Here is a 17,526-nt window from a genome sequence, read left to right on the forward strand (position 1 = left end):
CTAAATCACAGGGCGGACAAAAGTGTGTCCTGAGTGATCGTGACAGACGATCATTAAGGGCAATTGTGACGAAAAATAAGAAGACCATAGCTGCAAAAGTTACTGCTGAAATGAATGTTGTGTTACCGAACCCTGTGAGTACCAAAAGAATTAGAGGGGAGCTTCATAAACAGGGAATTGCTGGCCGTGCTGCAATTGAGAAGCGACTCATCAGTGATGCTAATGCCCGTAACAGGAAAAGGTGGTGTTTAAGTCATAAAGCCTGGACTATAGAGCAGTGGAAGCGAGTAATATGGTCTGACGAGTCTTCTTTCACATTGTTTCCCACTTCTGGCCGAGTTTACGTTTGGAGAAGGCCATGTCAAGCCTATAATACAGACTGCTTGTTGCCAAGAGTGAAACATGGCGGGGGTTCTGTTATGGTTTGGGCAGCCATATCGTGGTTCTCTGCTAGCCCCATGATAACTGTGTCAGGGCACATGACTGCCAAGACTTATGTGAACATTTTGGCCGATCAAGTTCATCCCATGGTACAAACTTTGTTCCCCGATGGTGATGGTATCTTCCAAGACGACAAAGCCCCTGTTCACACAGCTCACGTTGTCCAGGACTGGTTTTCTGAGCACGAGGATGAGTTGTCCCATCTCCCCTGGCCACCACAGTCACCAGACCTGAATATTATCGAACCTCTGTGGTCTACATTGGAACGGAAAGTGCGTTCTCGTTATCCACCGCCAACATCGTTATCTGAACTTGCCACCGTTTTGCAGGAAGAATGGTATAATATTCCCTTGGCAAACATACAGGAACTGTATTTATCCATTCCGAGAAGACTGCAAGCTGTTTTGGATGCCAACGGGTTTCCTACACCATATTAAGCAAAGAAACATGTTTTTTAAAGGTGTTTCCATATTTTTGTCCAATCCCTGTATAAGTGACAACTTCGCTGTACTTCAGTAAGGTAAGAATTGAAAAATAAAACTATATTTTACTTGGTGTAAGAATTAGTTTGCGACAAACGTCACTAAGTCTGCCTGTTCTCACTGACACACACTTTCGGCTTTAATTTAAAATGCTTACATCACTTTAAAGGAAATATATTCTAAACATATGGTTATATGAAAATTATTGCATAGAAGTGATAACTTAATTTTTATCTCAAAACGAAACTCATATAAACATTTAAATATTTTCCTCGAAGTAATGATTTTGAAGATTCGGGACTTTGGTGCAGGTGATTTACACACATGTATGAATACAATAACAAACATACCTAATTAAAGCTAAAAAAGCAAGCTAAAAAAATAACTTCGTGACACGAAATAAAATTTAAATGAAAATCGCCCAAAAAATAAAATATGGTTTGCAAATTAGTTATTAAATGTACATTGGAGGAAAAATGAAATTTAGAATTTAGTATCTCAGTTCGATTCTGAGTTAGGATAACGTCTGTATATAATTTTAATGAAGTTATTCGAATCTACCGAAAATCAAATATTCAGTGTTTCCATACTATGCTATTTTTAATATGCAATGTAACTGCAGATTTAGCGTCCCAAGATAATTTAACGAGATAATCTATATTAAAATCCTTAATCTACAGCAATTAAATCTAGATATCGAAAATAATTTAAACCTTTGGATCCAGAGTTCTGGCTATATAAAATTTAAGATTATGTCAAGCATAATCGCACTCTCTGCTTCAGATACGTCTTCAAGGAATTCTACGGTGAAAAGTACTTGAGAAATAAATAAATTACTTGTGTTATGCAAAGGGTAATAAATCTACCATTTCAATAGCTGCTTCGTTAATGTGTTTACTTATAAAGCTATTTGAGGATAAATATGAAAAGAAACGAAATACTGTTTACCGCCACATCTTTTCCCACCACGGGCTATTTTGATAATTTTAAACATTTTCAAATTTCATTGTTGGTTATGAATAATTATGATAGATCGTTGCTGCACAATAATTAACTAAAAGAATGTTCAGAATATGTTCAGAATAATGTTCAGAATAAGAAATCAAAATTAAATTAATATGATTTAGGAATCAAGAATTTATTAAAAAAAACAAGAAAAACAATCTTACTTCGTCTTTGTCCTCTACCTCTACCCCTACACGCAATAACCGGACCAAGACAAGATGATGTCCACGTTCTGCTACAGAATGAACTGGGCTCCTATCTGTCTAAAGAAAAAGGTCACAAACGTCGGTAGTAACAATTTCTGTGATAACAAGTAATATAAAAACAAAATTAAAGTCAATTCCTACTTAGGTCAACAAAGAAAATTTTAATAATGAAAAAAAATTAAGTCAAACAGCTGTATGAACATCAAGTGTCATCTACTATTTTTAAAATTTTTCTTTGTTGACCTAAGAAAAATTTTAAAAACGCAAAAAAAAAAGTTAATTATAAAAAATTTTTTTGAATTAAAAATTAAAAAAAAATTAATATGTAGAAAAACTGTGTTAACATCAAGTGTCATCTTTTACAAGTTTAAAAAAATGTATTTGAACTTGAGTGGATGAATAAAAAGTATTTTATTAACGATTGAAAATTTGAAAAAGATATAGGGAGAGTGTGAGCTAATAGTAAGAATTTAAAAAACAGCTGCATTTATCATACAATATAAAAAGTCAATACCAAATTTCGCTAAAAAATTTTATATTCTTTTTAGAAATATTTTTAGTCCAAAGAAGTTTTGTTCCCTGAGGGACTATTGTTTTCGTTTTAAGATTTTGCGTCGAATGACTCTGAATGTCCGCTTCATTTTTCAAACTGTTGTCACCAAATATTATCGCCCTGTATTATATTTAAAGAAATTACATAATGAAGAATCTGCATAAATGCATGTATGTTTCTCGCATTGTGATAAAATAACGGTACCTAGAGCCATCAAAGTTTGAATGACGTAATCCATATGGGCATGTAGAAGCCCAAATTTGAAATTTGAAATTTGAAATGTGTCTGTGAGAACAGGCAGACGTAGTGACGTTTGTTGCAAGCTAATTCTTACACCAAGTAAAATATAATTTATTATCGATTTCATATTTCGTAAAACTTTAACGAATTTTTGATTGACAAACTCAAAGATTTCAAAGCAAGCAATGGCAACGTTGTACAGAAAACAAATTATTATTTGCAGTGCGGGAGACTATGTATTGGAAATTCTAAAGATATGCTCAATTTAAAATTATTTTGCGATACTGCTCTTGAACTGATTTTATGGTTTAACTGCGAAGAACAGGATATTTAATAAATAAAGGTAACACACAAAATGTTAAAAAAAGCCCCTTTGGACGTAATTTAAAATTTCTTTTTTTTTCATTATCTAATTTTTAACGTATTTGTATGTTAGCTAAGCGCACGTCATTTTTGTGTTCACATAGAACGATATTGGTGACAGATTAAATTTTTGTAACTTAAAAAAAAAATCTGAAAGGTTTCAAATTTTAAATTACGTCCAAAGATGCGTTTTTTTATCATTTTGTGTGCTACATTTATTTATTAAATATCACATTATTCTTACTTAAACCATAAAATTCAGTTCAACAACAATACTGCAAAATAGTTTTAAAATGAGAATATCGTTAGAATTTCCGATACATAGACTCGCGCGTTGGAGATAAAAAAAAAATGTTTTTCTATACAACGTTGCCATTGCTCGCTTTGAAATCCTTGAGTTTGTTAATAAAAAATTCGTTAAAGTTTTACAAAATATGAAATCGATAATAGAACAAATTCTAAATTTCAAATTTGGGCTTCCACATCCCATATTCGTAGGAGGATTACGTCATTCAAAATTCGATGTCTCTATGTACCGTTGTTTTATGACCGCATAAATTTCATAAATTTATGCAGATTTTTCATTATTTAATTTCTTCAAATATAATGTAAGACACTAACATCTGGTGGCAACAGTTTGAAAAGTGAAACGGACATTTATAGTGAACCAACGCAAATCCCTTTTGGACTAATAATCTTATCAGAAGCATACAAAACCTGAAAAAAAATGCTTAAGCCCCATAATAAACTGGAATAATTATACATGTAGATTCTGAGGAGTATCATTAAAAAATAGCCTTATCCAGTAAACAATGATCTAGATTTGATCGCTGATGTAGCTTGCTACAAAATAACAAATGGAAATAATAAATAACTTAAATAACTTTATTGCTTACTAAACATTAAAGCTATTCATGTTCATTTTCGGAATAAAGTACTGTTTATTCTGTGCTCACAGAGAAATAACTGTTTTGGACTTCCGATCATTCAAATGGCCGATCATTCAACTGAAAGTTCCATAATGGGTTCAAATTCTTGAAACCTCTCTACAATGAAATTAATCATTGCTGATCCAAAAATTACCTACTATCCATATACTCTTAATGTTACAAGAAAGGCATATTATGCAATTAATCACATTAGTTGCTTGCTAAAAGCATTTACGACCAGTCAATAGACGAGTACCATTTTTAACTGCGCTTAAATTACAATTCCTTTAACAAATTTTACTTGTAGATTAAACTTACTGCTATGATATCGCGGAAATATAACAGATCAGGAAAAGGATGTTAAAAATATGATTTATAAAAACTTTAGACTAAAAACTTTATTCTAATACCATAAAGGGATTTTTCCCTACAGTAAATAAAAACAATGCTTATCGTTATAAACTGCTGAAGTTAAAATTTTACTCTTAATTAAAATTAAATCTCTTCCCTTTTGCACTCCAATTTAATCACTGATGTAGATTGCTACATCAGCGATCAAATTGAATCATTGTTTACTGGATAAGGTTATTTTTTTAATGATCCTCCTCAGAATCTACGCTACGAAGTCCCAGTTCTGTAAGTTCTGGCATTTGTTTTCGCCCTTTTGGTTCAAATAAAAATGGCGCAAATAGAAAATAAACCAAGATATTAAAAAAGGATTATTACGTTTGAAAGACTATCAATGAAGTTTATGCATATGAACCTTCTTTCTCCGGATAAAAGTTACCAAACTAAATAAAAGCAAATTAAGGAAACTTCCAAAGAAAAGCAATCGTTAAAAGAAAATAAAAAATGAAATCGAAAATTTTTTTAAAATTACAGAACATGATTTAAAATGATGGTTTTGTAACGAAAGCGGTTCTAAGTCTCAAACGGTTCAGAGGAACGAAACATTTATTCGTAGCTCATTAAAAGCATTAAACAGAGGAGAATAAGAAATAAGAAATGTTTTCGAGCAAAATGATTTTGATATTTATTTTTTTATATCTATCTCTCTATATATAAGGATTGCAGCCTTAACGTTGCTACGAAATTTAAGTATTACCATTGGGTTTTGTTTTTGATGTAGATAACAGTGTGCGCAGGTTACATTAAGGTTAGACATTTTGCAACTGATCTAGTATTTTGTTTACTTATTACATGCTCCACCCTTAAGTACTACACGGAAAGGAAGGTATACCCCGTGTAAGTCTTTCTATGTGAAACTGGTTCGTATCCACGTTACACGGTGAAAACCAGAAAAACGCCCATACAGTCAGCCCGTTCGCCGAGGCTCGAACCCGCACTGAACTGCCAGGCTTCAACGGCTTTTACCGCTCGGCCGCTGGTGGGTCATCGATTTAGTATAGTGTATTAGAAGACTATTTAATTGATATTAATGGCATAAAAGAAATAAAAATGTGTGTTTTAAGATGATATTAAAAATAAATTGCTTTTCTGCAATAAAAAATAATTTGCTTTCTGCAAATAAGTAAGTTAAAAAATTATTTTCATCGCAAAAGTGATAATGCTCGCCATAAGGTTTGTTTAATTGGTTTATTTAATTATGGCAGAGCACTCGAGGGCCATCTGGCTAAGGGGAGGGATACCTTCGTCGAGGCACTTTTTAAGTCAAAATGGCTGGTATACACATGGGAAAAAAACATGAAAACGCACATGCAGCCATCCCGTTCACCGGGATTCGAACTCCGGACCGAACTACCAATGTTCAGTAACTTATCGGTCGGTGGTAGATCCATAAGGTGTGGATGTGCAAGATCTGTAAGAGCTGCGAAACCTATTGTATAAGTCCACTTTCTTACATCTGCTACTCATACTAAACTGCTCAAGCGTTTTACAAGCAACATTCGTGTTCTCATTATATAAATAAGTAAATAAAATGTTAGTAACTAATAATATACCAATTACGTAAAATAACTGCGCCATCTGTTATTTTGTAGCATGCAACAAACAGTCTTTAATACAAATTTATTAACAGTAGGTAGTTAAACTTCTTCCAAACCTGTTGGTCAAAAGGAATAATTTACTAGTTTAACTCTGGCCGGGATCTAACTGATAAAAACTGAAATCAAATCTCTCTTACTATGAAAAGTACAATTCTTCTGACAGAATATTTCTTAATTATAAATTTGACTTCTCACAGCACAGCTAAGCAAGGAAAAAACTAACGTCATTACCCCAAAGCCGCTTAGTAACTTAACTAATATCTAATCTACTTCTTATTCGCGCATGTCTTTTTTCATGGAAGTTTAATTTACATACTTTTAAATAAGGATTGTTGCAGAAAAAAGGTACCTGAAAGCATAGACTAAAGACGGAACACCCCAAAATTTGCTTATCTTATTAGACTCAGAATGTAATTTTACAGTGTGTTTTAGTTGAATAATCTTGTAAGTGGCAAATTTACTTTTAAAATATAATAGTTACGAAATGGGTCAATGTACAGAATTGGAAATGACCTATTTCTCTGCAGTATTTACCAACATATTAAATCCCAATTGATGCAGTTCATTATTTATGGATGTGTTCTTTCTGAATTCACATCGAAAAATTATGTATAGGTATTTTATAAAAGATCTTAGTTACCAATCACAATGCACTCATAAATGTGAGAACAACCGTTCCTGATTTAAATAAAAATTCATAAGAAATAAAATTTTACTTACTTTATCTTTTATAGAAATATCCGCGCCTGCTTGAATCATCCTTTCAACAATAGGCATGCAGTTGTTAATTGCGGATACGTGGACGGGAGTCATTCCGTTCTGTTAAAGAGATATATAGCACGGTAAATAATGACAAAGGTAGCTAAGATTAAGAGATAATGGCAAAAATAATAATAATTAGTACCCTATTGCCTTAAAATCCTCTTTTTATTTTCGATATACAAAAACCCCTTATAAATTGGCTTTAGGCGATATAAAAATCTTTTTGAGACCTTTATTTTCACAATCGATGATCATAGGCAGATCTCTTCAGGTCTACGAAAATATTTCAGATAACGCATATATATATGTTTTGATATTTCTAAATTTGAAAAACTAATATAGCAAAAATTACGAAATATAACATTTTACGCGTTTTGCCAGTCCCTGTAGTTATATATAATAAAAGTTTATATTTATTATAAAAAACAAAACCCAAAACATTTGACTGGGGTACAAAAATTAGCCAAGATTTCATTTTTTTCCAACTATTTTAGTTTTAGTCGAGTGTTCATTAAACAAGAGTAATTTAAGGTTGAGCTTTTCCCCTTTAATATCCTCCACTGATATTCTTTCATGATTCAGACTAGAGACCGCAAAAGATGAACTATGGGACCTTCATTCGGGGATATTTATAAAATTACTTGTGATCTTACCTATAACAGACCTTTGAAATTAAAGGTGAAGGAAAAATTAGAGGTTAGATTATGTATAAGAAACTAGTTTGTTAACTGCCAGTACTGCAACTCAGATAGATGCATAATCAGGTCCAATCCCAACTTAAAAAGTCAATATTAGGCGGCGGTGGGTCTTTCAGGCAAATTTCACCTTCAACAAGAGTGTAAGCAACCTCATTCTCCTGACCCCCCGTCCCACTTACAGACTACAGATTCTAGCTGATCTCTCTAACTCGCGGCTGAACTGCTCGACAGGGGTCACCAATACCGCTGACCAGAGTATTACACTCATGTCCATAAATTAAGGATAATACAAAACAAATTTGACTTATTTGTAAAGCTTATTTATTAAACAAAAGGTAAAGAGCAAAAAAAGATGCTATATGTTTGATATTATTAAAAAAATTAGCGATTTTTTCTCCCTGGGCAAATTACAAAAAAAAAAAAAAAAAAAAAAAAAAAAAAAAAAAAAAAAAAACTATTTACAAAAAACCAATATTACATGGTTGGTATGATTGTTAATACATTGTATGTCTCCCAGACGGTGCAATACAGTCCGTACAACGCCTAGGCATGCTGAGTATCAAATTATCGATCTGATCTTGGGGGATATTACACCACTCAAAACGCAATGCTCTCCGAAGTTCCGGTAGACATGTAGGAGGAGATTGACGGGCTGCAACTCGTCGGCCAAGCATGTCCCACACGTGCTCTACTGGATTCAAGTCCGGTGAGAATGCTGGCCAGTCCATACGGGTGATATCCTCCGATTGAAGGCATTCGCTTACGATGTTTGCACGGTGAGGACGGGCGTTCTCATCCATAAACACAAATTGTGCGCCCATGGCGCCCCGAAACAAACTTACATGTTGTTCCAGAATGACGTCCCGATAGATTTGACTTGTCATGGTTCCAATTTGAGCATGCAGGTCAGTTCTGAAACCCAGAATAATTCCATTCCAAACGAGCACTCCTGCAACACTGTAACGGTGTCGTTCAATGATGTTTTCTTGGTCGTAACGGGTACCTGGAGCTCTCCATATGAAAGTCCGGCAAGACTGCAGCTAACCTGCTATCAGACTGCAAGCTAAACCTGGACTCGTCGGAAAACATCACACAAGCCCACTGTTGCATGCTCCACAATGCATGCTCTCTACTCCTGGCTAACCGCAGGTGACTGTGAGTTGCAGTAAGTAGAACGCATCTGACAGGTCTACGAGCATATAGACCAATCTTCCCTAAGCGTCTGTTAACGGTCTGCCTTGAAATTGTCGTACCAGTGGCTGAAGAGAGCTGACGAGACAGGTCTGAGGCTGTGCTCCGCCTGTTTCTTTTGGCAGTAACTGCCAAATACCAGTCCTCATTCGGCGTTGTGACTCTGGGGCGACCTGTGCTGTAACGTCTACTCACATTACCATCATCTTGGAATCGTTGCCAAAGCCTGGAGATGACACTCTAGGCAATTCCAAGTTCGTCTGATACTTCCAGTTGGGTACGCCCACATTTCAGACGGCCGATAATTCTACCACGTAAAAAGCATCCAAATGCGTCCTTTGTGTCATAACTATTCGGTTATTGCACTTAAATGCTTATAAAGCGCCTGGGAACAAATTTACTTCTTTGCATGTATTCCTTATCTTACCGTGCACTCTTTTACACTCTCGTCATTGTGACGTACCATCGGTGTCATCTGGTTACTTCCTGAAATTTGCATATGATTCTTGAAGATGTGTGTAGTGATTTTACAGGTGATATATTTATTTTAGAGTTCGATTTCAGCGTGACCTCGAATTATCCTTAATTTATGAACATGAGTGTATAAACGGCGTTATTATAACTGGAATTTGTATGACTGTATTAGGATACAAAGATAACTGTATTAAACACTTCGCTTCTGTCTTTTACAAAAGCGCCATTATAAAATACTTTTATAAAAGCTATTATGTAGTTATTGTAGAGTTTATTTCAGTAAATTTCCAAATTTTTCAGCATTTTATAAACTGTTATCAGTTTTTAACAAAAGTCGTCAAATCTTCATTCAACTTTAGCATTACCTTTGTCTTAAGGTTTCTGGGACTTTTGTCCTCAGATTTCGTAACTTGTGGAGTATTTTGGAACAAAAATTGCTTAACGAATTCTGCTTTAAGTATAAGTTTTTAAGAAATATCTTAAGCAATGATAAAGGTATTTTATTTCACAATGTTTGCACTATATGCAGTGTTAAAACTTCATTCAAAACCTAGCATGTGTTAACACTGGCTTGCTTATTAAGGCAAACATGTATCATACTCACGAGAATGCAACGACAGCTTCCCCAAAGAACATAATTAATTTATTCTTGCACATATTTTTGTGCTTAATACGAAACGTTAATTCTCATCAATTATACAAAAGGATTTCAGGGATATGTTTCTTAAACTTCGACTGGAATATTTTCTGCAAGCATTTGTTTAAAATAATTTTTTTAAATAGTTTTATTTGCAAACACTCTTTGCTAAAACTAAATAAAACTGAAAATTTATAATATTGACAAATGCGTCAGCTGGAAGAAAACAGATTACATAACTAATTAAAGTAAAAATTTTGATGCTTTATCCAGCTGGTTGCCATGACAATTAAGTCGGATTTACCTTATCTGTTGCATTGATCGTGAGATTTTCTGCATTTTCAAGCAAGAACGTGACAATTTCTTCTTGGTTGTTCTGCGCAGCACAATGGAGAACCGTTTGCCCTTGCTATAAAAAAGAAGAATTACATGCTTTCATTAGAAAAAGAGAAAACCTATTGAGAGACACAAATTTAATACATGTATATAAAGGCCACTTAAATGCTACGAAAGGAGTATTTCGGTTCCCTAATTAATTAATTTAACATCTGATCTTTATAACTAACCGCACGTAATAGAAGAAATACGTTTTTTGTTAATCCTAAATCCCCAGATTTTGAAGAAATATATTTCTTCAATATGTGATTTATATCTATATCTTTGCGTCTATCTTAATGTACGCGAATGTATGATTTTAAATATGTCCGAGTGTTTTTGTCTTATGTGTGTAAGAAGTCAAAAGCTTCATAGAATAGTATTATTAAATCCCGTAGCAATCTGTTAAAACTATACAACTATACAGTTTACGATGGAAACATCTATATACTTCTAAGCAGTTAAAGCATAATCCGGCGTAATCGAAATTAAGTTGACCTGAGACAGATAGTGGAGTAAAGTATCAACAAACGAATGAGCTTAAAAGTCAAGTATACCTATTTCCTTCTACATTAGAAGTTTCCAATGGTGTCAGTATTCACTCCCGTGTGTGTGTGGGGGGGGGGTTCGAGGAAGTTTGAAAGGAGGCCAGTGACGATAAGGAATCGATAGCCATTTATGCACTGGCTATTGATATGCATAATCTACTTCTCACCGATTAAAATTACATACACTGCTAGCCATTAAAATTGCATCACCATGAAGGAAAGCAAATACAAAAAAGATATTTATTGTGCATAAAAAGTATGGCATGAGACAAAATGATTAAATTTGTAAGCATTTTGGAGGTTTACAGAAAAATAGAGATAAGTAGAAACAAATGCCATCCCTGGCAGCTAAAACGGTCCTCACCATTACATTAGGCATGGAGTCAAACTGAGCTTGGATGATATAAATGGGTAACTCATTCCATGCTGCTTCATGTCTATGTCACATTTCATGAACCGTATTAGCTAGATAAGGATGGCGGAACATTTCTCAACAACCCATGATTAGATGTTTTCAAGGAGTGACAGATCTGGAGACAGTGCAGGACAGAGCAGAAGTCGAATACCCTGTGTATCGAGTAAGATCAGAACACGACGTACAACATGTGGTCTTGCATTGTCTTGTTGGAACATGGCTTTTGGGAGCTTCGAAGATAGAGCACAACCACTGGAACTAAGATGTCAAAAATGTACCCATCTGCGTTTAATTTACCATTGAGGTCAAACACACCAGGTGTAGGGCCCCTATGCCGATATCGAATGCAAGCAGGCGGCTTGCGATCTTCTCGGACACTCCAGACACGTATACCGTCATCGGAATACTGCAGGTAGAGCCGTTACTCGTTTGAAAAGGCGATATTGTGCCACTCCTGTACGCAGCTTGGTCGTTTGGCGCAATAGAATCTCTCTCTATGCTGCATTGTCAAGGGAAGCCGAAGTAGTGGTCACGTTGCTGCAAACGTCGACACACTTTACGAGCTGATATTGGGTGTGCTGCAATCATGCCCATTTCCTGACTGATGGTCCGTGATGTGACCTCACAATATGTCTGGCCTCTGTGGCGTTAGTCATGGGAGGGCGTTGAGATCGGAATGTTGTTCAGTATGACCCTAAACAATCCATTGATTGCACACTTGCATGAAAGTGGTTGGATGTCAACCAGTGCGACCGGTGAATATCACCGAACAATAATCTACACTTTCGATAAGCAACGATTGTGCCTCTATCGAATTTTGAAACTTGTAAGCATTTCCTCTTCTTATTCGAGGCATAACACGATATTCTGAGCAAACTCCAACACACTTTCCGAATGAGAAACCTACTACACAACGTTTCGTTTATTCAGTGTTTCAGATGTTGTTTCTCCCTCCTGCGTTGTCTAAATGCGCTGAAATACTAATTATTTGCGTATCCCAAATGCTTCTTCCTTTCATGTGATTTTGACTTTTGTCAGATCATTTCTTCTTGCTGTTGCAATTTTAATGGTCAGCAGTGTACATATATATGTAATACTTACATATTGACAAGTTCTGTTTGAAATATGAAATGTTGCTGATTTATATACTATTTATTAATTGGTGGAAAAAGAGCGATAGCCCAGAAGGGCTTTTTTTCCCCCAAACGGGATTGTGCAAAAAATCAATATAAAAGTCTGTGTTACTTTTCAAATTGTTGCCACCAAATATTATCGCCCTGTATTATATTTAAAGAAATCAAATTAAGAGAAAGAAGAATTTAAAGATTAAAATGAAGAATTTGCATACATGTACGCATGTTTTTCGTCTTGTGCAAAACAACGATACAAGAGCCATCAAACTTTGAATAATGCAATCCTCCACCCGAATACGGACACCTGAAATCCCGAAATTTGCATTTAAAATTTGTCCTATTGTGTATTTCGTATTTTGTCAGACCTTAACGAATATTTTGTTATCAGACTCAACGATTTCAAAGCGAGCAGTGGCAAATCTGTACGAAAAAAAAATGTCTCCAATGCGCGAGACTGTCTATCGAAAATTCTAAAGGTAGGATGTTTTGAAATATTTTTAGTTCAAAGGAACATTATTCCAAATGCTCTCGAAATGTGTAAGTTAATGAATTGCCCCTTTGCGCGCAATATAATATTTGAAAGTTTCCAAATGTTTATTATTATTATTTTTTCATCTATTATTTTATAACTTCTTTAATTTTAATAATTACACCATTGGTTTAACACATTCCGTACAAAACGTTTACATGACCATCTTTGACTACTCTAAATTTTCACTTTTACTTTTAAGAGCTCTTAAAAATTCACCCTACACCTTTTTCCTCAGATATGATAATCAAAACTTCTATCCATTTTGAACGCAATCTTATATATATATATATATATATATATACAAGTATATATTAATAAATTGATAATTAATTGTTTATTGAAAGATATATCATACAAAGGCATGTGTTATTCAAAACACATAGGTATGCTAAGTTTTGGAATTTAAAAATCATCCGAGAAGAAATTCTCAAAATAAAAGTAGTAACCGAACCAACATTATTCACTTTTTTCTTTTCTTACCTATTGGAAGCAGGCTTACGTTAAGTACTTTACTTTGGATAACAAGAAACAGGATGTATATTTTTGAACGAGGTAATTTGAGAATTAAGATAAGCAATGTTATGCCAAATATTAAAAACATTGCATTACAACAACTTGCGCAAAACAAGATTTCTTTCCATTTTGGGAGCAACCAAATATGGGTTCGTGCCGAATCTGGGTTGTAAAGAGGGTGGAGAATTTTTCTTGCCTGCTATTAATGCCAGCTTTTGCTGATTACATGCTGCCTAGCACTGTTGTTATGAGCTTGCAGCTTGGTTCTGTCTAAGTGTTGGTTGCAGGGTTGTAAGATTTTAAGCCTTAATTGTATTTCATTTTGAGAGACAGAAATTCTATACAAATCGTATCCTGTACATCCTAAAAAATGGACATTATAACTTAAAATGCTGAAGTAACTCTTTTGAAATCCTTAACTTTTAGAATGTGAACGATGATACTCCCTGGGTTGGTTGCTTTTCGGTCAGATCCATTCAGCGATCACTTTGAAACTATTATAAGCTGAATCAAAATACGCAGTTCTCATTTGTTTACGAAAACGAACTTGTTTAGCAATTGTCTGAAAAAAGGTATGTTATCAGAAATAGCTCAGAACCCATTAATTAATATTGAATGAAAATTTCATTTATTAATATATGAATAAGTTTCATTACAATATCAATCAATGCACAAATGAGACAAATGTTTCATAAGGGTTATTGTTTAAAATGTTATATGAATTCACTTTTCTGTAAACTTTTCGCTAGACCCCAAGTACTAAACCACAAACTCCATGAATAAGATGGTATATTAGCAACGGCAAAGCTACATTTCTTACTATTTTTGAGCAATAAAATAGCAGGGGATCAGAGAATAAATAAGATATCCAAAAGGAAAAATCAAATCTTTAAAATTCTTCGAAACAATATCGCACATTAGATGTAAAAACCCAACTACTAAATAAGGTTTAAACAATGATGCAGTTTATTCCTTAAGTTGCATGACTGAATCATGGGAAAATACAATAAATCCTACAATCAAATGCAAGTAATATTATTAACTCTAGCTATACTATTAATTGTTTTCGAGAAATGCGCACAACTCCGTAATTGTCATTGGAATTTATTACTGATCTGCAAGCAATTAATTAGAAAATATTCTTGAACATTTTGAATCCGTGTTCGGATTAAATGAACTTTGCCAAGACACGAAAGATTGGAAATTTAGCGGTATTTCGCAAACTGAGGAAAAAATTAAGAACCTTTCACCTTCGTTTGATTACTTCGAACATGCAGTAAAATTTTAAACAGATCATTAACGAAAGGACTTAACCATGTCTTCAACAAATGGCTTCTTTCTTCACAACATGTTTTACGCCAGGCAAGTACACGATAGACGTCGTAAGTAATTTGCAAAATGTAATTAAACTGAATGAAGCACAAAGCCTGCATTCTTGAATTAATCTTGCTTGATGGTGCGTCAGCATTTAATTAATTTCGTGGAGTTAGTTTTCAGCGAAGGTTATTTGATTTAATTTATCCAAAGAATTTCCTTAAATGTATAAAGATTTTTTTGAAATACTTATTTGTATATTGTGCAATAGGGAAGATATAAACATTACTTTTGAAGGTTTCAAACAAGAATTTTAAAACTCTGTCATCGAACTAGAGTAATAAGAAACAGAAGCCACATTAATGATACTTACACTGGTACCCTAAAATATTTGGTACAGTGGCAGATGACTAAATAAATTACTTGTATTGAGAAGAAGATTTTACGCTTACTACGTTGCCCCAGATGAAACCTGATGGAGTATGAAAAGAATGCTTCTAAAATTTAACTAGCATTTTAAATTGGTGTTCGAAACCATAAAGTTAATAAATGAATATAATTAATACTTTCTGGTAAAGTCGCTAAACGTAATCATTTCTCACTGTAAGAAACTACAATAGTAATTAAATTACTAATCAGTTCCCATCAAGTTCGATTCTAGCCTTGTAGAGTCATTAGGTTAATTGGAAGCAGAAAAGATGAAAAATAGCAAACGCCTTCGCTGGGAATCGAAGCACGAACCTCAGCGTGCTACCGTTACACTACAAAGGCACGCTAGGGAAGTGGGAAAAATACCTTTTAGCCTATCCTACTTGATTTCAAATTACATAAGCAATCTTTCCTTTGTATTACTAGGCACTAAGAAAGTAGCTGAGGTAGAAAGATATGTATTTACTAGCATACATAAAGATGGCTAGTTAACCGTAGTTTAGCATTCAGCATTGCTAAATTATACTAAGCTTTGAGAAATTCTAGACATTCTGTCTGTCGAAATTTAGAGTTTAGATTGAGCAAGGTTCCTGATTTTTTCCTTATTTATATAGATACAAATCTCAGATAGAGAACTCCAAAGTGCCGTTTCTTAATCAATTAATAAGCAAAATAAGCAACACTTTTTTTATTCGGCATAAGCGAACTTAAATATCCGTCTGAAGGGCTAGAAAGAAAACAACAGCTAGACTGAAAGATTAAAATATTGCTTTATTACCAAATTGTGAGATTATATCATCAGATCCTGACATCTCGTATTTTAAGACCTAACCCCGAATGAATGAGTTATTAAGCTTGCTAAATAGATTAAGGGGACTCATACACCTTAAGACCCATAAGATGTTCGATAGGTGACTGTTGCAAGAATTGGGATAACTTATTTATTTTACAAGCAATTACTACCACCTTTTTACAGCTGACTACATAATATAGCTGCTTTCTGAAATAGTAATCAGAAAGTTTGTGTTGCCACAAATATTTGTATAATTTAATCCGCTTTGTGACAACATTTTTCGTCATGTTTCCAACTTGCGCACACAGTTTAAAAACATTCTGTTTCATAATTTAATTCCATATTTAATATATAGCTTTTATAACATTTGGAAACTACTGTGAACCTAAAATTCGAAAAATTTCATGTTAAATTTTTATTTGATTTTGAGTTGAGTTTATAAAATGTATTTTATTAAAAAAAATGTTAATGTTTTCGTCCATAAAATTTTTCAATATTTAAATATTCATCAGATTGTTGGTTCAGTTAGAAATAGTGCCCATATAAAGAATTTCATCAAATTTCAAGTATGTACCATTAGCCATTTTTAAAATATCATGCGCGCAAGGTGGAAACACGGCGAAATATTTTGTCACAAAGAAGATTACATTACAAAAATATTTGTGGCAACACAAACTTTCTGGTTACTAGTTTCCAAAGCAGCTATATTACGTAATAAGCTGTAAAAAGTTGGAAGTAATTGCTATTAAAATAAATAAAATATCCCAATTCTTGCAACAGTCACATATTCGAAGATCATGAGGGGTTTAAGGTGTATGAGTCCCCTTAAAAGGAGGTTTCAGTCTTCTAAATTTAATCTCCTAATGTACCGAAATTACAAAATAAGGGTTATTTGAGATACAGCCGGAAGTTTCTACTTTGATCAGGCTTAGTGGCAGGTTTCTATTATTTATCCTTGCACTTAGTAAAATTTAAAGTTGCACATTCTAAAAACTATGCCTATCGCTTTATTTTAAACTAATTCTGATTCATGATGAACATTCAATTATTACCATCATAACTTGAACCAAACCACTTCACCTCCTGGGGCATGAGTTTTATTAGTCTAACTCAACCCAATATAGAAATTAGGACATAATTTTTATTTTCTATACAAATCCTTCTTTAAAAACTTTGAAAGACCAAGATTTGAAAACTTTGAAAGACTAAATTTTATTTGGTGTGATACGCGATTTCAGAGATCAATATCAACAGCAGTACTTTTTTTAATGGAGAGTGGTTTAAAGGAAATTTCAGATGCAAAACCGCTCTTTCCAGGTAGTGATAAGAATTCTTCTCATAGTAACTTCAGCGAATGATAAATATGTGTACCATAGCACTAATAATGAAAAAAAATTTAGATTCAAAATATTCTTGAAGTTATGACTAAAGTACGTTGCATTTTAATGTAATATATTTTCTCCCTGAGACTGGAAAACCAATTTCTC

At 33.8% G+C, this 17,526-nt stretch overlaps 1 protein-coding gene across 2 annotated transcripts in view; it reads right to left on the reverse strand.

Annotated features, from left to right (window-relative positions):
- LOC118201421 (uncharacterized) overlaps positions 1–17,526 on the reverse strand; it is a 426,452-nt gene that overhangs the window by 77,791 nt on the left and 331,135 nt on the right. For both annotated transcript variants that reach the window (XM_085821882.1, XM_085821883.1), the window contains exons 5-7: positions 10,292–10,396; positions 6,946–7,044; positions 2,093–2,191 (exon numbers count right to left, since the gene is read on the reverse strand). In XM_085821882.1, the coding sequence (XP_085678008.1) occupies positions 2,093–2,191; positions 6,946–7,044; positions 10,292–10,396 (303 nt within the window). The remainder of the gene's footprint in view (positions 1–2,092; positions 2,192–6,945; positions 7,045–10,291; positions 10,397–17,526) is intronic.

This window comes from Stegodyphus dumicola, chromosome 8 (genome assembly GCF_044657685.1).
Source record: "Stegodyphus dumicola isolate Sdum_Otavi_A_Nest chromosome 8, ASM4465768v1".
NCBI lineage: Eukaryota > Metazoa > Arthropoda > Arachnida > Araneae > Eresidae > Stegodyphus > Stegodyphus dumicola.